Here is a 26,705-nt window from a genome sequence, read left to right as displayed (position 1 = left end):
CTGGCTTTACAGTTTCTCGACAGTGGAAGGGGCCACATACCCAGGACGCTTAGTCTGATCAGAATATCATTTCACTACAATCTTTGGGACTCAGCTTCTGGACATAGGTTCCTCCAAAAACAGGGCATGAGACATGGGTTGGATGCAGGGAGCTTTTTACAGCGGTGACATCAGGAAGTGATCGAGCTGGTGGGGAAAGTGAAGTAACGAAGGGAGGAGGGCGGTGAAATACACATGGAGCAGGTCACAGCTGTGTGCGGGGGCTCCCGCCTGAAACCCTCAAAAGAGCCAAATAGAATGCCTCTCAGAATGACTCTTCGGAATAACTATTCTGGGATAGAGATGTATCAACTCCAAAACCTCAGTGGCTGAGGGCGGCCCTTGGGGCTTCAGCCTCCCACACGTCCCGGAGCCCCACCAGCTGCCTGGGAAGAGGCTCTGAGTCAGAACAGCTGAGAAGCGCATGACAGGACCGGCAGGCCAGGGTGTTGTCCACTGAAGCTGGAGCCAGGACACGGGGAGGGCTGGGGGGACGGGACACAGCAGAAAAGGAAAAAAGGGGCTGCCGTTCCTTCCAAGTCTAGGATCTTCGTGCTTTTTCACAGAAGGCAAGAGGCACTCCTCCCCGCCCCCGACCCCACTACATTTCAAGTTCTAACAGAAGTTACCACAGGCAAACACGGGGGAATTCCTGTGTTGCGACACAAGCAAACACTTTGACATCATATGCTACAGTAAAAGGAGTCAACAGATAAAAACCCTAACACATCAAACCAACCTTCATACCCTACAGACAACCCCCTCTCCAAGCAGCAAGCAAATCAAAGCTTTCTGCCCACATGGCAAACTTCCGTCATACAATTTTTTTTCACACTTCAACATCTCTAAAATTGGCATGTTATAATTTAATTGGTATTTCTTAATGGTATATAAAATAATGGTGTTTCTTATCAATTACAGTGTTTCATATTTGAGGAAATATTATTACTGAAATTTTTAATTTAAACTGATCCTTGCAAGTGAGTGTTAACCTTAATTTCCTTGCTGGCCTATTGAAGACCAAAATAATTCCTAATTACCAAAGCTTAGCTGAACCTCAATTTTAATATACTTTTTATTCAGAGGAAAAAACATAAAGAAATTGGAATTACAACTGACTAACCATAATTAGAAAATTTTGCAAAAAAAAAAAGAGGCCTAAACAATTGCTATTACTTAAAATAACTGACAACTGGTGATAAAATACATACCAAATGAAAAGAGTAATAAGCAAGATTCATCAACAGCTTCCTAAGATATTAAATTATACACAAAGGCAATGCTCATTTTAGATTTCCTAAGAGAAGTTATTCCTAATGGTCTTAAAAGACAGCTAACTTTCTAACAAAGAGTGCTAGACAATAAGAGAGTGTATTGATAATTAAAGCATTTGCCTGTTCTTATCCCCTGAATTTCCTCCCACTCCTTTTGAAATAATAGCTCTTAAAATTAGACATTGTTTGATGCATATTCTAAGGTGCACCTTCTCTGGCATTCAGCACACAAAGTGTTCAACAGATTAGTTTAGAAAGATGATACATCATATTTAGCAGGAAGAGATCCATGAAATGCCAAGATAATCCAAATAACACACTGGACAGATAGAAAGCTTATACATATTCCAAGGAGTCCGAGACTCATGTTGGAATATTCGTGTACAAAGTAGTTCTTCTACAGGTACTATCTAAAAGTTAGATCTAAGTAGCTCATTTGCTCTAATTAAAAGCATATATTACCACTGTGATGCTCAAAGACTAAAAGAAACAATCATACAGTGGTTTCTTGAAACACACAACAGATAAGGGTGACTATTCCCAAGTTGTCAGATATCCTCTGTGGGATTAACTGATCAATGCTTTTATAAACATGAGAACTTAATTTTATAATAGGTCTTTCTAGATTCTCCTTCAATACCAGAGTAGGTATATTTATATACAAAAAGCAGAGCTGAAGGCAGGAATGTGAGATGACCTAACTGAAAACACTCAGTCTTGAATGGAAAGATGGCTGGGCAAAGCTTTAGAAGAATCATAGGAGAGTTAATATGCTAGATTGATAGGGATCACTGAACATTTTTTCCACACACAAATTCCCGTAAGAAACACAAGCAAACTAAAACGTCACCTCCACAGCTTCCCAGGCCCACTTCCTGTACTTTGGATCATGAGTCAGTCGCCACATGTACATGTAAGTCTCAACAACTTCTGGCCGTAAGATGTAGTATTTCTCATTTTGCCTCGTAGCAATGGCTTCAACACCACCATCGAATCTGAAAGCTTCTGGTCCCAGTTTCACAACTAAAAGACATGCAGTGGGAGACAAGGGTTATTGTCTCTGACAATGCTTAGTGTCTATAACTTAAATGAAATTAAAAGATACTTTAAAACATTCAAGAGGGGTGCCAAAATGATCATTTTAAGGAATAGTTATAAACACTGTAAAATAAGCAATATTCAATATACATTTTTAATTTATCCACTGAAAGGAGTACATTTAAGAAAGTGGTAATAATCCTTTATTTTCTTTCATTTTACCACCATTTACTGAGTACTCACTGGGTTGGTGCAAAGCACCACCTTATTAGTGAGCTAAAAAATTAGCATTTGAGAATTCTAAGTTATTATGGCATGACTGTATGGCATGAATTCTGTCATTATGGCATGAGTGTTATATAGTATTTGTGCATCAAACTTTTATAAGAAGGCAGCTAGACTCATCATATGGGGCTTCCCAGGTGGTGCTAGTGGTAAAGAACCTGCCTGCCAATGTGGGAGACTTAAGAGACATGAGTTTGATCCCTAAGTTGGGAAGATCGCCTGGAGGAGGGCATGCAACTCCCTCCAGTATTCTTGCCTGGAGAATCTCATGGACAGGGGAGCCTGGTGGGTTACAGCCCATAGGGTCACAGAGTCAGATACAAATGAAGCAACTTAGCATGCATTGTATATTTCATGGAGATTCTGGGAAGATTAATAATGGTTTATAACATACCAAATTTCTTCTGTATTAGGACAGGGACTCTCACCCAATATTATTTACGTAAAGCAGGGTCAATAAGTTAGACTTGACCTTTTATGGCCTGGATTTTTGTTTATTAGTAAACTAAGGGTGGCATGCTGCGATTCATGGGGTCGCAAAGTCGGACATGACTGAGCGACTGAACTGAACTGAAACTAAGGGTAAATATTTTTATGCAGAAAAGCAATGCCTCTTAAAGTAAAAAATGTAAATTCCTTTAAGATATTAATCATAATCATCAAATATTCATCAGGCACAGTGGATGTTCTTTTGATGGCAACAAATGGACAAAGCTACTTACTGAATGAAATAAAAAGCACAAAGATTACATATGAAGAGAAACAGGGACTCACAGGTGCGATTGTAAGATTCGTGACAGGTCCGAGCAATTTCAGCCCCGAGCTGAAGGTAGTGTTGGGTCATTCCTTCAGGAGCGTCGTCTGCCCCGAGTGCAAACATGCCTCCAGCAAAGCAGGTCAGGTGGCCCATCTTGTGTTCCAGGAGGCCCCCTTTCCACTCTGCGATGTAAGTCAGGCCGTTACGGGACTTCCGGATCAAGTGAGTCTCGATAGCCTGAAAATAATACTCATTTTCAACATTTTGTAATCTTTTTTCATATTTATACTAAAAACACATTGTGGCTCAGATGGTAAAGAGTCCGTCTGCAACGCAGGAGACCAGGGTTCGATCCCTGGGTCGGGAATATCCCCTGGAGAAGGGAATGGCAACCTACTCCAGTATTCTTGCCTGGAAAATCCCATGGACACAGGAGCCTGATGGGCTACAGTCCATGGAGTCGCAAACAGTTGGACAGGACTGAGCGACTAACACATTCACTTTCACCACAACATTTTATATATATATATATATATTTTATATATATATGTATTTTATATATATATATATTTATAAGAATAAAACCTCACTCACAATTTGAATTTGGTTCCATAAATACAATTCAACTTGAAATTTCATTTATTGCTCTTGTACTTCTTCTGTAACCTATGCTTTGTTCGTTTGGTGAGTTAGAATTAATGCTGTTGGGCCAGCCCCGTAGGTTTGGCTTGGTTCCATGATCAAACACTTGTAGTCCTCAGACCAGAAAAGCTGTCTCCTTTTCAAAGACAGGCCACTGGTATAGGAGTGAGAGCTGCTTTAATGCATTTCCATTTTCAAAAATAACACAAATCACAGGCTCAGCTCTGAATAATGAACAGGGCATATTTGTGTATAAAACCCAGTGCTATTACTCCTCCTTTTTCTCTCTTAGGCTTGAAAGGGTGGCAAAACAGAGTGGAGAAAAAGGAGCTGTTCTTCAGTCAGTCAGACTTTGTGTATGTATGCACCTAGTTGCTCAGTCGTGTCTGACTCTGCGATGCCATGGACTGTAGCACGCCAGGCTCTTCTAATCATGGAATTTTCCAGGCAAGAATACTATAGTGGGTTGTCATTTCCTACTCCAGGGGATCTTCCTGACCCAGGTATCAAACCAGTGTCTCTTGCATTTCTTGTACCGGCAGGTAGAACTTTACCACTGCTTGGTCTGGGAAGCCCCAATTGCTTGGCTTCAAATTCCAGCACTGACATTTACTATCTGTAAACTTTGTGGGTAATTTGCTTCCTGTATCTTTAAATCTCAGTATCCTTATCCATGAAACAGGAATAGTAGTATCCATTGAAAAAACTGCAACATTACATTTATAAAGCAGTCAGTACAGTGATTAGTTCAGTTCAGTTCAGTCGCTCAGTCGTGTCCGACTCTTTGCGACCCCATGAATCGCAGCACACCAGGCCTCCCTGTCCATCACCAACTCCTGGAGCTTACTCAAACTCATGTCCATCGAGTCGGTGATGCCATCCAGCCACCTCATCCTCTGTCATCCCCTTCACCTCCTGCCCCCAATCCCTCCCAGCATCAGGGTCTTTTCCAATGAGTCAACTCTTCACATGAGGTGGCCAAAGTACTGGAGTTTCAACTTCAGCATCAGTCCTTCCAATGAACACCCAGGACTGATCTCCTTTAGGATGGACTGGTTGGATCTCCTTGCAGTCCCAGGGACTCTCAAGAGTCTTCTCCAATACCACAGTTCAAAAGCATCAATTTTTCAGCGCTCAGCTTTCTTCACAGTCCAACTCTCACATCCATACATGACCACTGGAAAAACCCATAGCCTTGACCAGACGGACCTTTGTTGGCAAAGTCATGTCTCTGCTTTTTAATGTGCTGTCTAGGTTAGTCATAACTTTCCTTCCAAGGAGTGTCTTTTAATTTCATGGCTGCAGTCACCATCCGCAGTGATTTTGGAGCCCCCCAAAATTAAGTCTGACACTGTTTCCACTGTCTCTCCATCTATTTCTCATGAGGTGATGGGACCAGATGCCATGATCTTAGTTTTCTGAATGTCAAGCTTTAAGCCAACTTTTTCACTCTCCTCTTTCACTTTCATCAAGATGCTTTTTAGTTCCTCTTCACTCTCTGCCATAAGGGTGGTGTCATCTGCATATCTGAGGTTATTGATATTTCTCCTGGCAATCTTGATTCCAGCTTGTGCTTCTTCCAGCCCAGCGTGTCTCATGATGTACTCTGCATATAAGTTAAATAAGCAGGTAACAATATACAGCCTTGATGTACTCCTTTTCCTATTTGGAACCAGTCTGTTGTTCCATGTCCAGTTCTAACTGTTGCTTCCTGACCTGCATACAAGTTTCTCAAGAGGCAAGTCAGGTGGTCTGGTATTCCCATTTCTTTCAGAATTTTCCACAGTTTATTGTGATTCACACAGTTGAAGGCTTTGGCATAGTCAATAAAGCAGAAATAGATGTTTTTCTGGAACTCTCTTGCTTTTTCAATGATCCAGCAGATATTGGCAATTTGATCTCTGGTTCCTCGGCCTTTTCTAAAACCAGCTTGAACATCTGGAAGTTCTCGGTTCACGTATTGCTGAAGCTTGGCTTGGAGAATTTTGAGCATTACGTTACTAGCATGTGAGATGAGTGCAATTGTGTGGTAGTTTGAGCATTCTTTGGCATTGCCTTTCTTAGGGACTGGAATGAAAACTGACCTTTTCCAGTCCTGTGGCCACTGCTGAGTTTTCCAAATTTGCTGGCATATTGAGTGCAGCACTTTCACAGCATCATCTTCTAGGATTTGAAATAGCTCAACTGGAATTCCATAACATCCACTAGCTTTGTTCGTAGTGATGCTTTCTAAGGCCCACTTGACTTCACATTCCAGGATGTCTGGCTCTAGGTCAGTGATCACACCATTGTGATTATCTGGGTCGTGAAGATCTTTTTTGTACAGTTCTTCTGTGTATTCTTGCCACCTCTTCTTAATATCTTCTGCTTCTGTTAGGTCCATACCATTTCGGTCCTTTATCGCACCCATCTTTGCCTGAAATGTTCCCTTGATATCTCTAATTTTCCTGAAGAGATCTCTAGTCTTTCCCATTCTATTGTTTTCTTCTATTTCTTTGCATTGATCACCGAGGAAGGCTTTCTTATCTCTCCTGGCTATTCTTTGGAACTCTGCATTCAAATGGGAATGAATATCTTTAGTTTTCTCCTTTGCTTTTCGCTTCTCTTCTTTTCACAGCTATTTGTAAGGCCTCCTCAGACAACCATTTTGCCTTTTTGCATTTCTTTTCCTTGGGGATGGTCTTGATCCCTGTCTCCTGTACAATGTCACGCCAAATTCAGACTTAAACTGAAGAAAGTAGGGAAAACCACTAGACCATTCAGGTATGACCTAAATCAAATCCCTTATGACTATACAGTGGAAGTGAGAAATAGATTTAAGGGACTAGATCTGATAGACAGAGTACAGTGATTAGCACTTGATGAAAGTCATTTATTATCATCACATCACCACTGTGGTAACACATGAATAAATTCCTCCCTAATAATTCTATTAAAAAGGATATTAATATGTGATGAATAAGTATTTTTTTTAAAAAGAAAACAGGTCTTTAAATTTGGGAGAAATGATTTTACAAAAATGACTAAATATCTTTGGTTATTTCTGCCCCAGAACTGTTGATATTCTTCTGTGTATATAAAGAAAATAAGCCTTATTAGAAAAAAAACAAAGTTGTAGTGTAAGGGCTTGGCATTACCATTTTTATTACTTAAATAGGAAATATCCCCCCACACCCTCAATTATTAATACTTCTTGGAAGGAGAAGGGCTATGACTATGTCTATAACTGTTATAGTATCATCAAAAAAGAGATTTTAGGAAGTACATTTGAGAATACAGGCATACCTTTTTTTATTGTGCTTTGCTTTATTACACTTTGCAGATACTGTATTTCCACAAACTGAAGTTTTGCTGTGACCCTGTGTTAAGAAAGTCTATCAGCATTGTTTTTCCAACAGCATTTGCTCTTTTCATGTCTCTGGGTCACATTTTGATAATTCACAATACTTCAAACTTTTTCAATATTATTCTATTCATTATGGTGAATTGTATCTGTGATCTTTAATGTTACTATTATGACTCAGATGATGGTTAGTATTTTTAACCAGAGTATATACATTGCTTGCTTTATACATACTGTTATCGTACACTTAACAGCCTAAAGTGTAGTGTAAATATAACTTTATATGCATGGGACAACCAAAAATTCCATGTGAGTTGCTTTACTATGTTACTTGCTTTATTGCAGTGGTCTGGAACTGAACCCACAATATCTCTGAGGCATGCCTGTGGTAGATACAGACAAAATTGTGATAGAGAAGAATGAATAAAAATAAATGCATAGGTAGATAAAACCTCTTCTACCTTTATTGGAAATAAACAAATGAAACCAAGATGGTAGGAAATAAATGAACACACTACTGTGCTCATTAACTGTGGTTAAGCTAATTTTATTGATAGTCTAGTTATTACATTAATATTTCATTCTTATTTAATGCAACTGAACATCTTAGATATTTACACTTCTCATAGCACAAATTGCAATAAAGTCCTTCAAGCAGATACTTGTTCATCACCCAAGAAATTATTCTTTCTACATGGCAAGAGTAATAGCTTTGAGCATGCATTACAGAAACATTATTACCCTGTTATGGATCCTGAATAAAGTACTGTATTATTTTTGGCATGATTCTGACCAAGTCACTATCTCTCAAAACAAACTACAGTGAAGTTCCAAGACTTTTGAAACAATGTTTGTGTGGCAATGGGAAAATGTAAATAAATATAAAGGAGGAAAAATTAGTCTTCAGTGGTTTTAAAATATGTTGTGTCAAGCCTATAGAGAATTGATTAGGAAAAAAACAGTTGTATATTTTGTGATTTCATCCTTCTATATTTGAAAAAAATTAGTTCGCTGTGCCTCTAGAATCCTAAATGCCTAATACATCACCTGTCCAGGTCACTCCAGTGGACTTTCTGGCAGCATGAGAATCTACCACCATGGATTCTTAGCATGGCTTCCAGATGAGGCCACATAACAGCCAGCTAAAAACTCAAAAGTATCTGTTACTAACACATACCAAACAAAACATGCCACTCTGGGATTAAATGATTTCCAAAAGGCACTAGAAGCTTAAGCTGATGGACTACATGTCCAGTAAATTAACTGTCCAGAATGACATTGCAAGGGATTCTCTACTTCATAACAATCATCTTTTAAAGTACAATCAGGTGGTGATAGTGCTAAAGAACTCGCTTGCCAATGCAGGAAATGTGAGACACAGGTTTGATCCCTGGATCGGGAAGATCTCCTGGAAGACGGCATGGCAACCCACTCCAGCATTCTTGCCTGGAGAATCCCATGGACAGAGGAGCCTGGTGGGCTTCAGTCCACAGGGTGGCAAAGAGTCAGACATGACTGAAACGACTTAGCAAGCACGCAAGCAGCAAAATAAAACCAGCACAAAGAAACTTTACTATGTAAGACATGACTGCTTCTTCAAATCAAAAGTGTAATTGTTCTAACTTTGCTTTCTAAGTTGAAAAACACAATATGGATTGAAAGTGTTTTTACTATTAAGAGAAAGAGGAAACACTTTGACTTCATTTGCTCTTAATGGATTTTCCTGTCAATGGTTTGTCTAAATACAATATGTTAAAAGCTGGGTGGGTATAGTTCTAGAAACCAAGGGAAAAGTATTTCAAAGAGTATTTTTAAAGTTGTCTTTCCTAGAAAATCAAGATCTTAGGGGGCCACTTTTAAGATTAGAATAATTAAAATGTCTGCCAGGACAGTAATTAAAAATGATATAATGGAAACCATACTGTTTGGAGAACTCCCTGAGTTAAAACCTAAAACCTCATAGGAATAAAGAAAAAATAAATTTGCAAGAGGGCATATGGACCATATCCTAATCTGCTTTTAATGTTTATCAAGTGTCTTAAAGGCTGTGCGAAATGAAGGCCAGTGTTCTAACTAAGGTGACTGGTTCCTATATTAAACAGCTGCATCTGCTCTGTGCAGTAAAGTTCACTATTGACCTTGGAAGGAACCAGTGTAATATTAAATCTAGAGAGAGGGGATATAGGTATGCATGTGGCTGATTCACTTCATCGTACAGCAGAAACTGACACGACACAGTAAAATAATTACATTCCAATTAAAAAGTGGTGATGGGAAAACCGGACAGCTACATGCAAGAGACTCAAACTGGACTACTTTTCCATACCATATATAAACATAAATTCAAAATGGATTAAAGACTTAAGTGTAAGATCTGAAACTATAAAGCTCCTAGAAGAAAATATTGGCAGTGCATTCTTTGACATTGGTCCTAGAACTGTATATTTATATGACTTCCTTGGTGGCTCAAATGGTAAAGAATGTGCCTGTGATGCAGGAGACCTGGGTTCAATCTGTGGGTTGGGAATATCCCCTGAGAAGGGAATGGCTATCCACTCCAGTATTCTTGCCTGGAGAATTCCATATATTGTTTTTTGATCTGTCACCTTAGGGAAGGAAAATAAAATCAAATAAGGGAGACTACATCAAACTAAAGAACTTCTGCACAGTGAAGGAAACGAACAACAACAACAAAAAAAACGAAAGGCCACCTACTAAATGGGAGAAGATATTTGAAAATATATCTGATAAAGGATTAAACAAAATCCACAAAGAACTCATACAACTCAACAAACAACCCTATTAAAATGGACAGAAAACCTGAATAGACATTTTTCCAAAGAAGAGAGTAGACAGAGAGATGGCCAACAATCACATGAAAAGATGCTCAACATCACTCATTATCAGGAAAATGCAAGTTAAAACCACAATGAGCTATCACATCACACCTGTCAGAATGGCAATCATCAAAAAGACAACAGATAACAAGTGTTGATGAGGATATGAAGAGAATATGGTTGATAATACTGTAATAACTTTGTATGGGGACAGATGGTTACCAGACTCACTGTGGGTGATAATTTCATAACATACACAAATGTCAAATCACTGTATAGTACATTTGAGACTAATATAATATCATACATCAACTACATCTCACTTAAAAAAAAAACTAAACTAACACAACATTGGTAGTCAACTATACTCCAATGGAAAATAAAAACAAAAAAACTATTTAAGGAAACAAACATATTATATATTTACCTAACACACTACTTAGTACACAGTAAATCAATAAATATTTGTTCTCCCTCATTCCTCTTCTATCACAAGGACCTTTGAAAACTATTAATAATCGTCCCTTACAGATTAGTTTGGTTACTTCACGTTTTTATTTCAAAGTACTGTCCATAATTAAATGGAAGTAGCCATTAGGACTGTCTGTAATTTTGGGTAATTTTAACTTACTTAATTTTTAGAATATAAATTCAGGATTTTACAATAATTTTAACTGTGACTTTAACAGGGAACTCACACTTGTTGAAGAAAAATCCTCATTTTCAGATGTGTGAATCCATGAAAAAACTTTCAACTGCCCTATTAGAACTAAACCATATCAAGTATGATTACTATTGTTATAATTATACTAGCACATATTGAATTCTACCTAACTGAAAATATTTTGCAACCTACTCATGTAGTATTTCATTTTTTCATTAAAGCTTGATTAATATGCAAGTTATAAGTTAGCTGAGTGCCAATAATGATTTAAATTTGTGTTTACCTTAATAGCATCAAAATACATTTTCTTAGCCTGGAGATCTGTCTTGTCAGACATTAACCATGCCTTTAGCAAATATTCATAAAAACTGTCTCCAAGTCCTCCAACTGATACATGATCTGCAAAGAGAAGAAAATGAATTTTAGAGTGATTCAGACTTTAATTCAGATAATACAGTAAAATCACATCAGTAAGTAGGATGCAAAACCCTAAGTCAACAGCAAGTCAATGGTACATTTAAATTCCAACAAATCTCCTGTTTTCAGAAAGATATTCTGAAATGAGCAGATGTGCTATTAATTAATGTGATATACTTTAAATAATAACCACTGTAGTTTTATAAACATGCAGATAAAAAATAATCAACCCTAATTCTAAAATTGTTTCATTAGGAAAAATACTAAATTAAAATGTTTCACTATATATACAGAAATTTTAATTGCTTTATCTCTCAGTAAGAAAATAAACCATATCAAAGCTATGAGTATCATCATATCTTACAAAAAAAGAAAAAAAAAACCTGGCCTGAAATATAACCAGAAACTGCTCAGTTTCTTGTAATTATTATTATTTGATAGCTTTTGTAGTATTATCAATCTGAAGGGTCAGAATTCTTTAGGGGAGGCCAGTAAGAAAGAAGACAGGGCAGAAGTTTTTCTTCCTAATACAGTCACCCCTCTGCATCTGTGGGCTCCCTGTAAGTAAATCCAATCAACTGTGGATTGAATATATGGAAAAAAAATTCAAGGAAGTTCCAGAGAGCAAAACTTGAACTTGCCACACACAGCAAAATATGATTTTAACGGCATTTATACTGTATTTACATGGCATTTACACTGTATTAGGTATTAAAGGTAGCATAGTGGTAAAAAATCTGCCTGCTAGTGCAGGAGACACGGATTTGATCCCTGGGTTGGGAAGATCTCCTGCAGCAGGAAATGACAAACCACTCCAGTATTCTTGCTGGAAAACTCTTGTGGACAGAGAAGCCTGGCGGGCTAGAATCCATGGGATCACAAGAGGCAGACATGACTGAGCAACTAAGCATGCACATGCACACAGGTATTAAAGGTACTCTAGAGATGATTTAAAGTATCTGGAGGATATGCATAGGTTACTTGCAAATACTATGCCATTTTATATAAGGGAATGAGCATCCATGAATTTTGGAATTGTGGAGTCCTGGAGGCTATACTCTACAGATAGGAAGGATGGATTGTACTCCATTCCTACAATCCTCCTCCACTGTCATTTATTATGCTAGATCCACTACATAATATTATAAACAATCTTGTAACTTGTAGGTAGGTAATCTTTAAAAGTGAGATAAGAGGCTTAGAGGAGCTAAATGAGATTTTAACACTGGTAGGTGCCAAGTGACTCTCCAGCCCACACAGGGTCTCAAATTTGCAATCACCTGCTCTCCAACATATATACCAACTATATGTATTCTTTTGCTACTACTTGAATAAATACATTTTCCAAGCATATTTACCTATAAAAACAGAGACATACTCTCTTTGGAAGATCATTCCTAGAATTCACAGACAATTTGAGCATTAATAAGATGGTCTTATTTGGGAAATTTGCATTTGAAGTTTCAAACCTTAAAACTAATTTTATGTATCTATTAAAAAAAGTATTTGTTGACTTAGTTACACAAAAGTAAACTGATTTTTATACCACTATCCAAACAATTTTCTCCTGAGTCCCACCCAAGAATGAAACTTGGACACTGGGACCTAAAATTGAAGAGGTAATAAGAATGAATATATTATCTTTCCCTCCTCAACCTTATCTTAGCCTTGGTCCCTATTTCACTAAGTGGCACCATCATGCTGCCAGGTCTACATAAGTCAGACATCAGATGCTCATTCTTTACTTCTCTCCCTCACTCCCACATTCACTGAGTTATTGAACTCTACTAATTTTACCCCCAATGTATCTCTTGAGTCCATCCATTCCTTCCTGTCTTCACTAATACAATTTTGACCTGAGCTACCACTATGCCTGAGTTTGCAATGGCTAATTATCTTGTCTCCTGCACCGTGACAGCATTTTACTATTTAAACTAATTAAAAAATCAGTTCCTCAGCCATACTAGTGCTCAAGAGCTACATAAGGCCTTGGCTACGGCACTGGAGGGAAGATACAGTTCATTTCCGGCATCACACAAGGTTCCAATGGCAGTACCATTCCAATCTATCCTCCACATTAATGCCAGAGCAACTCTTAACATGTGAATCGGATCATCCTTTTCTTGATGCCTTTAATGTTAAAGACTCAAATCCTGGGTCTTTGGAGACCAGGGAGGCCCTGCATGATCTCAACCTTCCCTATATCATCCATCCTGCTCTCTACCCTCTCAATATATGGCGCTTCTTTTGGTTTCTCAAAACAATCAGACTCCTTCCCACCTCAGGGTCTCTCAAGGTGTTGTTCTCTCTGCCTGAAGTGTGCTGCCTGACTCCTCTCCCCTTCCTTCAGTAATCCTTACTCACAGTTCATGTGTCAGACTGCCCACTAGGCTCTCTCATCATGCACTTTCTTACAGCACATGTTAGCCACATCTGCACTTTCATAAAATGGTGACTTTTTTGTGTGTGTGTCTTCTCCATGAGATTATGGTCCAGGAGGGCAGGGACTAGACCTGTTATGTTTTCCAGTCCATGTCAACCCCTAAGAAGTATCTTGCACATAGTAGGTACTCAGTAAATACCTGATGAACAAAGCCCCAAATTCTTTTAAGTTAATCTTATTAAGAACTACATCTATGAAGCCTAGAAGGGATATATTTTTAAGTTAATGTGTGATTTTCTTTTGCAGAAAGCCCAGAATTATAGTTTAAGTTTTATTGTAAAATTAGTATTTTTATAATTGTAAGGCTGATTCTTAAAATAGCAGTTTGACATGACCTTTACAATTTCCTAAATAAACCACCATAGAAACCTCTGACATTTACAAACTAAACAGACTAAGTACTATCTCATCAATAAGAAGCCTTGTTGTTATAAACATGATCACAGGAGACAAATGCAAGTGATGCGTGGTAAAGCAAATCTCTGTCCAGTTACTGTCAAAATAACAGGGACTAAATGAAGTAATAGGAAATGATGGCCATGATTCAGACATGTCCTTTAGAGTTAAAGCAATAAGAGTTGAAAACTAACAGCCAGAAACAGCTTCATTTTCTTCCCCCTTGGGTTATGATTCTATAATGGAGGAAGATGCAAGCTTAGGCATTTGGTGATTTTTTTAAAAAAGGAAAAGGGTTTACATATTTGCTTTAATGCCAGTTAGTTTTCTATTTTTTTCACCTATAAAACTTTTATATTTGGAAAGAATCAAAATAAAGGAACATAAAGGAATATGGAGGAGAAACAAGAAAAACTCGTCTTTATAATTTAGCATTTCACTCACTAAACTCCCCTCCATGTCTGGATGACTATTTGTGTTGGCAACAAAGTCCTGTGTAAACATCTTAGTGGCTGTAAGAGAAAACATGCCTCATTTTATCAGCAGGAAAGGACTGTCTACTAGAAGGAACATATATGGTATTCTCATTCCCAAATGCTCTAAACATAATGTGTATGACAGTCACTCAAATATTATACTCTTCTATAAAAGGGGTAATTTATTCTTTTCAATAGGAATAGGTCCCAGAAAAGGATGTCTGCTACTTAAAAAGAGAAAAAAAGATCAAAAGAATCAAGACAAAAAGGATTATATACTCAATATCTTAACCCTTTAATTTTATAGACTTCGTCTGAATATGAACTTCCCTCTTCAAAGCAATCCTCCAATGATGCTCGTTACACCATATTTTATACATATATATAATTACTGTGTTACTATATGTATATATAATATGGTGTTACTATACACACACACAATGTTGTCTCTATTAATTGAAGAAGGGTGACAGTTGTTCTGTTTATAGACATGGAACCCCATCTTTGGCCTCAACAGTCACGACATATTATTAGTGATCAGGACTAGATGCTGCCTCTCAACCACAATTGAGGAGCAGGAGACAAATGGTTCAGAGAGGAAAAACAGAACCATTACTAAAAGCAGAGGCAGGAGTCAGACTGGATACACACTGCATGCATATTCACAAAATTCAAGTAAACTTCTATTAGCTGTAAGACATTATGTGATGGGTTAACAAATATGACAAAGTCACTGTCCTCAAAAGTTCTGGATGCCTAGGAAGACGGGTATGTATATAAACAATTAGGAAAAGGATTGTGATAGGAAGGTACCCAAAGTGTTGGGATGGGGGAGGAAGATGGTGGCAAGCAGAGGAGGAGTGGGTGAACAATTGCCAAACAATGTCTTGAAGAAGGCTACGTAGAAGAAAGGGTGATTGAGTTGGTTCTTGGTAGGGTTAGAAAAACAGGAAAATGGCTGAGGGAAAAGGCACAAAAGACAAGCCCCAGATATGGCCAAGCAGAACTTGATTAATGAATAAAAAAAAAGTGCATCTTCCTTGTGGCTGGAACATTGGATGGGGGAAGAGAGGCAGGAGATGCATGAACCCTATTTGTTTTTCCATCAGGAAATTGGCCCATAAGCAAATCAATTACAAAGGGCCCTTTGTACCAGGAAACATGGACAAATACGTAGTACATTGGTGATCCAGAAGGTGAAACTCAGATGTTCCAGAACATCTTTGTGACTCTTTCTGTCCTTCTTCATAGTGACCTCTAAATTCTATAACACAGGAAGGAAAGAGCAACTCACAGAGACTCTTCTTTAACTTTTGAAATCTTTCATGAGGAGAACTTAAAAAATACTTTTCCTTTCAGGGAATCCTATCTAGTTATCTTGAATTGAGAAAGTTACTCAAGTTCTATTTTTCCCAAATATTATGGTGGCCCTCACATTTTTAACCTCAGTATGCCTTAACACTCTTAAAAATGAATAAGCATGGTGAAGAATTCATTTATGTAATATCTATCAATATTTGGGTTTCCCAGGTGGTGCTAGTGGTAAAGAACCCACCTGCCAATTAAGGAGACACAAGAGGCATGGGTTCGATTCCTGGGTTGGGAAGATCCCCTGGAGGGCAACCCATTCCAGTACTCTTGCCTGGAGAATCCCATGGACAGAAGAGCGTGGTGGGCTACAGTCCACAGAGTCGAGTCAGACATGACTGAAGCAACTTAGCATGCATGCATATCAATATTTACCATACTGGAAATTTAAACAGAACTTAAAATATTTTTATTAAAGTAATAATATACCAATTATGTTAATATATAGGCTTTTCAGAAGAATATGCTATATTTTACCAAAAAAAAAAAAAATAGTGGGAAGACAGACAACGTTTTACATTTTTGCAAATCTCTTTAATGTTTGCTATACTAGAAGACAATTGGATTTTCATATCTGCTCTACATTCAATCGGTTGCTATATGTTGTACTGGCTGAAACATATGAAGAAAATGCAGCCTCACACATTTATATAATTGGAGAGCAAAGAGTATTTTGATAGTCTTTTCAGATAATTGCAGATAATTTTTTTGGTACTACAACAAAACTTGACAAGTGGTTAAAGTTTTTAACAGTTACAATGTGGAGTTAGAACTCACATCGATGAATTTTTGTACTATTACATTAAAATCCACTGGGCCATCTTGCACTTTAAATGCACTTTTTCTCACACATGATTTTGCAACATCATACATAGTCATTTGGGAAATACTGGTTCTCTGAATTATGCACATCTTCCAGATGATGATACACTTGACTATATAGCATCAAAAAAACCATATTTGTTATATCATCACCAATCTTAGCAGAAGAATCTTTTAGTGTTGGTGAAAGGCATTAAGCTTATGGGTGCCATGTGCAAATTTTTCAAAACTCTAATTATAAGCTCAAGTTTTATCTTTGGTAGAGACATTCTTCATTTTCCTTGAAGGAACATGCTCATTTTTGTGACATTTACCAATTACCCAAGTCTGAATAATCAGTTTGTCTTCAGTACTTCTTTCAAGTAAAAATGATGACTCATGAAACAACACGGCAGCTAGTTCAGCTTGCAACTCAAATCACAACACAAGTGCTTTCTATGAGGTTTTTCATCATGCAGCAGAAGCGTTTTGTGTCTTTTTCATTTAATCATACAGAATATTACAAGGATGTGATGTACTCAGTGATTGAGATTTACTAGAATCAGTAAATGTTTTGCTTCATTAACAGCATTCATGAGTGAAAGTGGCATCTTTTATTTGTTGTGGTTATCTGTAGTGAAGGACATAACTACAGGCAAATCTCATGTTACTGCCCTTCATTTTATTGCCCTTTGCAGATACTGAGTTTGTTAGAAGTTGGAAGTTTGTGAAAATCCCGCATTTAGCAAGTCCGGTATCATTATTCCAAAACCACTTGCTCACTTCCTGTCTCTGAATCATAGTTTGGTAATTTTCCAATATTTCTAAGTCTTTCACTACTATTATATTTTTTATGGTCAACTGTGATCAGTGATCTTTGATGCTACTATGACTTGGTAAAGACTCAGAAAATGGCTAGCACTTTTTAGCAATAAAGTATTTTTACGTTAAGGTAAGTATATTGCTTTTTAGATATAATATTGTACTACTGCATGCTTAATGGACTCCAGTATAAACATGACTTTTATATGCACTGGGAAATCAAAAAAGCTGTGTCACCTGCTTTACTGTGATATTTGATTTACTGCAGTGGCCTCAAACGGAACCTGCGATGTTTCTGAGCTTTGCCTATTAGTCTCTGGTGTCTCTGGCACAATTCTCACCGTGGCTTCAGCAGTTTTACTCACCGCTGCTTTTGCAACATAACTCCAACTGTCAACACGGTGAACAGTGTTATTACAAAAATAGCTTTGACTGTGGAGATCCCCTGAGAGGTCCAGAGAACACCTAAGGATCTAGCAGACCACGCTCAGGTTAAGTGGCAACCTTGATTGTGGCATTATGATGTCAATGACAAGCCTTCCACAGACATGACTAATGCAGACACAGATTTTAGCGCATTTTTTCCTATTAAATTATTCTTTAAGAAAAATACTTGTAAAGTAACAGTGAGGCATACTCACCTAAGAATACCCTATTTAAATATAAAGAAAAAACTCTGGAGTAAAATCCCAAGGCGTCGCTAACATCCTTGGCACTGCTAGACATCTCACTTAGGACTCTTCATTTGCTCTCGGGTGCTGCTTAATCTGCCACTGTTTTCCCCGATCAGCCTGAGAACATGTCTTTCAGCTACTCTGAGTCTTTATATCCTTGGTCAAAGTCCCTCAGGATCTTAAGTGAGGGCTTCCAGCACAATACTTTCTCCTATGATAAAGGTAGCTCTCCTGGCGAGAAGCCTTTATCTGCCGCCTTAAAACTGACTAAAGAAAAGTACCCTGTTTGCTCCTTCAATTTCTCAGCCCTTAAAGATTCAGGCTCCTCTTTCATCCTGTAGCCAAGCAGAAAGAGAAAATGTTACGAAACAGAATGCTGTAGCTACTCTGTGCAAACCCTGCTAGTCATTAGCACTAAGAACAGTTTTCTTATCTGCATAATCAGTTTGTTAGAGGCTATCATCCCCACACTACCCTAACCAGATCTTCCCTTTCTGATTAACACCTTTAAGTGTGCTTAATCAAGCTCACAGCTAAGCATGAAAAATAAACAATCTCGTTCCCCTGGTAACATTTACAGTCTGCCTTACAACAGAAGCCTATTTATGAAGGGAACTTGCCCCTTTTCTAAGGATTCTCCAACAAGATTTGGGCTATTTTGGTGTTCCTTCTCTCTGTTAGTAGAACAGTGCTAGGTACTATAAACAGCTAAAACAAGGCTTAACTCTTGACTTACATTGAGCCCACTGTCCACTATTGGGATTCAGATAGTTAGGGTAAAGTCCTTCTGGTTTTTCCAGGTTGTTCAGAACTGTTCGAATATTCATTACCTACAACAGAGAATGAAATGTTACTATGAAAAATCCAAAGAAAAAAACAAGTTTGGTGCCATTCTTCTCTTTCTTGATTACATTTTTTCCCATGTTAGAATAACAGTTGATTTAAATGATGCAGTATTAGAACAAAGATAGTTGCCACCAGCTTACAAATAATAACAGTCAGTGAATATAGTCACACTGATTACCATATGCCAGACACCATATAAAGAAGTAGAATGTATCAGTGGATACACTGGATAAACAAAGTCATTACTGTTTTGGAGTTTGCATCCAGTGGAGTGAGACAGCTAAGAAACAAATAAATAGTCAAGTGGCAATAAAAGCTATAAAAAATACAAAGGGGTAATGGGACAGAGTGATGGGAGGTGGTGAGGCTGCATTTGGTTAGGGTGCTCTGGGGAGGTTACTGGGAGAGTGTTTAAGCACAAATAAGCCCTGAGAAGAGAGTGGGTTTGGCAAGACCACAGAGGCTGGAGGTGAGGAAGCAAAGGTAGACAGGACCCACACTGTGCACGCCTCACAGATCCTATCTTAATCTGAGTAAGATGCAAAGCCATTGAAAACTTGTAATTTTACAGGATCAGTGGGACTGAGGGGTTAAGAGAGGGAGTGGTAGTCAGACGGCTGCTGCATACTCCAGGTGAGAGATGATGGGTCCCTGAACCAGGGTAATGCACAGGGGATGGATACAGAAGATTTCTTGATGGTTTGGACCTGAGGTTTATAAAAAGAGAAGAACCACGATGACTTCAAGAGTTTTGGTCTGAGCCCTTGGATAAACTGAGGCGTCTTTCCCCAGAGAGTCAAGACTAGAGTGGAAGCAGGTGTGGGGGCTGAGTCTGAGGCATTTTAGGTGGGACTTGTCTGAGCGACCTTGCAGTGAAGATGTTGAATAGGTACTTGGCTATAGAGCTTGGAGTTCAGGGGGCAGGTTGGGACTGGACTTACTAATGTGAAGGCAGTCAGCATACAGATAACACATAAAGTCATGAGATGGGAGAATAATGGAGAGGGTGAAAGTAAAAAAGAAGAGCCCCCAGTTTGAGGGCTGGGGTTTTCCAGTGTTTAGAGGTTGGGGCAATAAGGAGGAGCCAACAGAAGAAAGTGAGAAGGAAGCAACCCAGGGGAGGATTGTGTGTCTGCCTCCAGGGCCCGAGAAAGCCTCCTGGAGAAGGAAGTGATCAGGTGCATCAGCGCGGGGAGGGCGAGGAAGACGGAGGGATGAGAAGGGTCACTGGATGCGGCAACAGTGCGGCTGGGAGGAAAGCCCAGCGGGAAAGCGTTCCAGGAGGTGGGAGTCAGGCAGAGAAGACAACACACACAGACAATGCTTCCAAGGACTCTGCCGTAAAGGGGAGCCGGCAAAGCGTGGTGAAAGCTAAACAAGGGCGGGGTGGTGGGTGGTGGGTGTGTTTCTTGAAAATTAAAAATCAATTCAACTGCGACCTTGCATTTGTAAAACTGAGTTTAAAAAGTCTTTCACATGTGTGGTTCACATAGTCCACAAAAACACTGTATGTTTTTTAGAAAAGGGAAAAAATTCAGAGAGGTGAAGTTACTTACTGGAGGTGCAGAGAACTGGACATGTAAGGCAGGCCCTCTTACAATGAGTTAGAACAGTGCCATGAAATAGTGCTTTATACTTTGGTTACAAGCAATGCTGCATGTAACAAAACTTCATGAAGGGCTCCATTAGACTTGGCTGTTCTGTTCCACATTCCATATGCCTAAATCTCCCCAGAGAGGATATTTTTTCCTACAAGTACTCTTTTGTAATGCAGGGTCGACTGGAGAATCTCACCTTATCAGCAAAGATGGGGTTTCCTGATAAGTAGCTCAAGTGCATAAACTCCAAGTGCAGAGTTCCAAATTCTGCCAAAATACTGCTCCCTCCTGAGGCCCAGGGCCAGTTCCTTCCAATCCCACTACAGAAGAGAAGAGAGCGAAGAGTTATGGGTCAGACTAATTCCATCTTTTTGTAGCTCTAAGTAGTAGAAGCTAAAGAGATAGCTTGTGAATAACGGCATCTCAGCTAACAGATCACTTTGTATATTTTAAAATATTCACTGCTGTTTTCCTTGGCTACTGGTTTCAAGCTTTCACCCTTATCTCCAGATGGAAAATTACTTTTGACGTAAGTCAGAAAGAAGTTGTTATGTGCTTGCTGTTGATGAACAAGTATTTCAGAAGGTATAGGTGCCATATAGAGATACACACCCATTCCAATTAGAATATAAAACAAAGTCAGACCAAAATACCCCCACCATGTTCGAGATTCCACATAAAGCCTTTCAACATTTTATTTAATAAAAGTCCAGGGACTTTTATTGATTTTACATATAACATTTTCTATACAATTTTATATAAAACATTATTCTTGGATAGAAGATCCAACACTCATTCCAACCCGCTTCAAACTTCCTCCCCATTTACTTGACATCCTTTCTTATGTTTCCCTTCACACAATATTACCTATTCTCTAAGGCACTCAGGTATTATTCCATGATCTAGTTAATTTATGCTAAAAAATTTCAACAAAATTATGTAATTCAAATCTGAAAGACGTCAATCAGATACACTTAAAAAATGATTGCCTTGTGGCTTATCTTAGTGAAATGCTTTTTAGAAAGAGTTAGTCCCAAACATACACTGACACAAATACGTACAAGTGACTCTTGAGACATGGTCATACTCTTGGGTATGGTTTATTTTTGGAAGGCTATTTAAAATGTCAAACACAGGTGATAATTCAAATAAAGAATAAAGCTAATGATTCTCCTGACCAATAAATCTCCTTCCAGAAGCTGAAAATCCACATTTTGGTTTTCATTCAGACTCACATTTATTGTATGCCTACTCTTTGCCAGGGACTACAGTAGGACACTGGGTTCCAAGGATTTTTATAATGAACGAATCACTCTTAACTGCCTTCTAGTATAATGGGAGAGAAAGACCTAAGCATAAATAATTCTAATCACATACAATAAGAGCCAAGTTAAGTGTGTGAAGTGTTCTGAGTGCCTAGAGTCAGGACATGCAATCCAGCATGGTAGTGATCAAGATGGCTTCTTCAAGAAGAGTCTTGAGTTGATTCTTGAAGGGTAAGTAAGAAACAGCGAGGGAAGAATGAAGAGAGAATCCAGACAGTGAGAGACTCACAGCAGAAGGGCTAGCCAGGAACTGGAGGTAGCTCCAGAGATTGGTAAGTGGAGGGAGGGGAAGGTGGGAAGGAGAGAAGGCTACAAGGTTAAGTTAAAGCCAAATCTTGGAGGGTAAAGAGCCTCTTGATGAGGATGGAAGAGGACAGTGAAAAAGCTGGCTTAAAACTCAACAGTCAAAAAACTAAGATCATGGCATCTGGTCTCACCACCTCATGGCAAATAGATGGGGAAAAAGTGGAAGCAGTGACAGATTTTATTTTCTTGGGCTCCAAAATCACTGTGGACAGTGACTGCAACTATGAAATTAAAAGACAGTTTACTCCTTGGAAGGAAAGCTATGACAAGCCTATTAAAAAGCAAAGACATCCCTTTCCTGACAAAGGTCCATCTAGTCAAAGCTGTGGTTTTTCCAGTAATCATGTATGAATGTAAGAGCTGGACCATAAAGAAGGCTGGGTACTGAAGAATTGAGGCTTTCAAATTGTGGTGCTGGAGAAGACTCTTGAGAGTCTCTTGGACTGCAAGGAGATCAAACCAGTCAATCCTAAAGGAAATCAATCCTGAATACTCGTTGGAAGGACTGATACTGAAGCTGAAGCTCCAATACTTTGGCCACCTGATGCAAAGAACAGACTCACTGGAAAAGCCTGATGCTGGGAAAGATTGAGGGCAGGAGGAGAAGGGGGTGACAGAGGATGAGATGGTTGGATGGCATCACTGACTCAATGGACATGACTTTGAGCAAGTCTCCGGGAGTTGGTGATGGACAGGGAAGCCTGGCGTGCTGCAGTCCACAGGATCACAAAGAGTCGGACACAACTTAGCAACTGGTCAAAACACCTGGAGGCTTGTGGATTTCTCACTTTCCTCTCTTTCTAAGTTGGCTCCACGGACACCCTGCTCTTGGTGTACCCTAGGTTTCCCACCTGCTTTGTTTTTCATCTTAGGTATTCACAACCCTGGGTAAACCCTTCTGTTCTGTCACTGCTTCTGCTGCAGGGCTTCTAAGGACACCCAAGAAAAGGAAAATAATGATGACAAACTGGTATCTGACATGGCATGCCTTCCTCTTATTCCCTGTTTCTTTTTAGAAAAATCTAGGTTTTGTTTCCAAAACACAAATTTATAGTAAACCTAATAAACAGAAATAAAAGACAGAGATCTGAAAATATTTATTTTAGAAAATGCCTTACATTTACTAACTTCTGGGACTGAGAGTCAGTTTTTATTTTCATGGTTGGCTTAGGTAAAAGGAACAGCCAATCATTCAAATAGGATGAACAGCTACTTTCAAATTTTATTAACATATGGCAAATGCATACAGTAATTGGTCATTAATTTGCTGTCATGACATATTATTTTTTTATTCTAACCATTCCATCACTGACCAAAGTCAATTAGCCTATTTAGCAAAACTACAAATTTCCATGTTCCAGAGAATCTATAAAAAACAAAGCCACAAAACCAAGCAAGAGGGAACAACGACTTCATGCTAGAGAAGGAAGAGGATGGCGCATTTCCAGATCTTCAGGGACTGATTCAAATTCAGGGTATCAGAGGGTGTGGGAGGGCACTCAGATGCAAAACAAGCAGTACAGGTACTAAATAAAATTCAAATTACTTTTGTATGCAGGTATTTGCTCTCTGCTATTAATGTGGTTAATGAAGAGAATATCAGAGACACTGAAAATTTTTCAATATGTTAAAAAATAAAAATTTAAAAAGGGTTATACACACACACAAATATATATGTATATGTTTTCTCTTTCTCTTTGTACTCATTCATATCAGAATGAAAACAGCACTGTATCACTAATTATATATGAAGCAAAACATTAAAAGCACTAGCAAAGGATATGTCATGTGAACAGAAAGGAAGCTGGGCTTCAAATGCATGTATTATGCTTATAAGAAAGTATAGTTTTGGTTGCCAGTCTTTCAACCTACAAAATCAATATATTTCAGTAAAATTATAAGATCAACGGTTACACTGGCTTTTAAATATAAGTCCTGAAAGGGTTTCAAGAAATCAGGTAAGGCATCATTACATCTTGATACTAAATAAGGTCAAAATGAATTTTACTTGAGAGAGTAAGGGATTTTAAATATCTTTAACTTTAGTTTTGTTGTCAGTATTTTAAAAGAAATCATGTTCTTTTTTTTATTTTACAAGCACTAATATTTTAGAAAAGTGTTTTAAAGATAAAATAACAGTTTGTGCTCAGAAACTATAAATTCCATAAGGCAAGCATGAAAGGAAAGAATATTTAAATACTGCCAATCTTGTTATAGTGACTGCATATTAAGCCAAAATGATGACTCAGCATATGGAAATACATACACAGAAAGGCAATTAACATGATGTGAAGAGCTGCCAAGTATTTGATTCAAAGAATCCTGGAGTAGAACTTCAAACTTTGGTATCATCCTAATTTCATTTATTTCTGTTTCGTTCCATCTTCAGTTCTTCCATTTTACATTGGAGTATTATTTAATACATGTGTCTCAACTTTTAATTTAAAACATCATAATTCTACAAAGGTAATAGTTCTTGGAAAATAAAACATCACATCAGAAAATAACTGATTTTGGCAACTGCAATTAGAAACATGTTTTTTAAAAAACTGAGTTGCTATGATTCTTTTGAAAATGTGGATTACTGTTTTGTTGCTTTAGAGACTGTAATTTGAATGTGGTTTATTAGCAGCTGTATTATACTTCCTCATTTGACCGCACTCAAAAGCAAGAAGGTATAATTATTTACTGAACTTATAACTCTGATAAGCAATGGGCATTATGTGTTTCCCTTCCCTCTCCTGGGAATAGTTAACAGCACCAAAGAAAGGAAGTACAGTACTAATGATGCTATTCTACTCACGTTTGAATCCTATGGGAGAGATGCTAACTCTTTTGCCAGAACTTATAATGAATCAAGTAGCTGGAGGATTATTCTGGATTGACGGTATACCCCCTCAAATTAATCTTAAATCCAGGTACCTAAAGTTATATGTTATAGTTACTTTCCAGATACAATTTAGAACATTAACAAATACACCTGTTTTTCTTAATATCATCAAATGTAATAAAGAATTTATAGAACTGAACAATTCTAAAAAACTGCCAGATGAATATACAAGCAAAACATTAAATAGTTCTAAAGTCCTGCTGCAGACTTTAAATTTACTCTTCCTTGCTGCCTGCTCATCTTTATAAAATGGAAAATGGGCCAATAAAGAAATTTCTTGAGGATTCTTGCCTGAATAATTTCTGATTAGCTGATCAGTAAACAAACTCAAGTTCACAGTCCAAAACACAGCCTATTCCTTAGGGCTATAGAGTTAACAAGTTTGGAAGAAAAAAAAAATTTCCCATGTTCTATATATCATGGTAAAATTTTACTTATGTTTGCAAATGAAGGGGCACACGGGGATATTTAATTCAAAACAGCAGATAATCCAATATTATTCCTTTTGGATTTTAGCACAAATTAGGAAAAAATAATTAGAAAGTTCATGATGATTGTTTCATTTAAACGTATTCCCAAAGCTAACTGATTTCAAGACTAAGCAATTTCAGCTACACTTACTATAAATGCTTCCTTCCTGCAAAGGTTCGCACAGTGCCAATCTTCCAAGTTTCTAGCCTAAGACCTCATTAAGACTTGGACCACAATTCCAGGAACTAAGACTAGTCATGATCCCACTGTAGTTCATGCACAGAAATTCTGACTGAGGAGCACTGATCCCCCGAGGGCTATCCTTACAGGGAAAGCTATCTTAATAAAGGGCAGTCACTAGACTGAATTAATTCATAATCCAATATTTAACTGTTTCTGAATAGTAGCATGTGGATTATACCTCTAAAGAATTTTCATACTTAAAATTTTTTAACCAAGGGCCCACACAACTTTTTAAAAATTATCCATATCTTGTTCCATTTTTTGGGTATTTAGTTTAGACAGAATTATAACTGAATAGTTATTATCTTAGTTTATTCTCATCCTCAATACTGCTGTCCTTGTATTTGACTATCTTGGATTGGAGGATAAGCTCAGGACTACAAAGACTGAGATGACAAGTCCTCTCTAATTCCATAACGAATTTGCTCCCGAGATTCAGAGATGCTAAAACTGTTTTCCAGCTGCTCTTTGGGTAAGGCCCCCCTGCTAACCACTTTCAACAGACTGAAAAGAAGTTGAATGTAGTTTCTGCCCAGTTATGGGGCACATGGAATATCCTACCATTAGGTCAGGGAATCCCACCAAAAGGCAGTACTAACGAGAAAATATTCCAGTGACTTTAGGATGTGTGAGCATGCTCATATATTTACTTTATCATACTTAAAAAAATCATATTCTACTTGTTTGCTTTAAATATACATTACATTTTTTTTCACAGACATTTCCCATGTCAATCAATGTATATCATTG

General features: G+C 38.0%; 1 protein-coding gene across 1 annotated transcript in view; it reads right to left on the bottom strand.

The window, feature by feature from the left end:
• The window catches only part of MAN1A1 (mannosidase alpha class 1A member 1), a 170,062-nt gene that overhangs the window by 6,717 nt on the left and 136,640 nt on the right, over window positions 1–26,705 (bottom strand). Inside the window, exons 7-11 of the mRNA XM_061131881.1 lie at window positions 20,917–21,040; window positions 19,013–19,106; window positions 11,163–11,278; window positions 3,411–3,630; window positions 2,164–2,336 (exon numbers count right to left, since the gene is read on the bottom strand). Of these exons, the coding sequence (XP_060987864.1) occupies window positions 2,164–2,336; window positions 3,411–3,630; window positions 11,163–11,278; window positions 19,013–19,106; window positions 20,917–21,040 (727 nt within the window). The remainder of the gene's footprint in view (window positions 1–2,163; window positions 2,337–3,410; window positions 3,631–11,162; window positions 11,279–19,012; window positions 19,107–20,916; window positions 21,041–26,705) is intronic.

Source organism: Dama dama, chromosome 28 (assembly GCF_033118175.1).
Source record: "Dama dama isolate Ldn47 chromosome 28, ASM3311817v1, whole genome shotgun sequence".
Lineage (NCBI taxonomy): Eukaryota > Metazoa > Chordata > Mammalia > Artiodactyla > Cervidae > Dama > Dama dama.
Note: the sequence above shows the minus strand (reverse complement) of the source record. Positions and strands in the feature narration are given on the sequence as shown.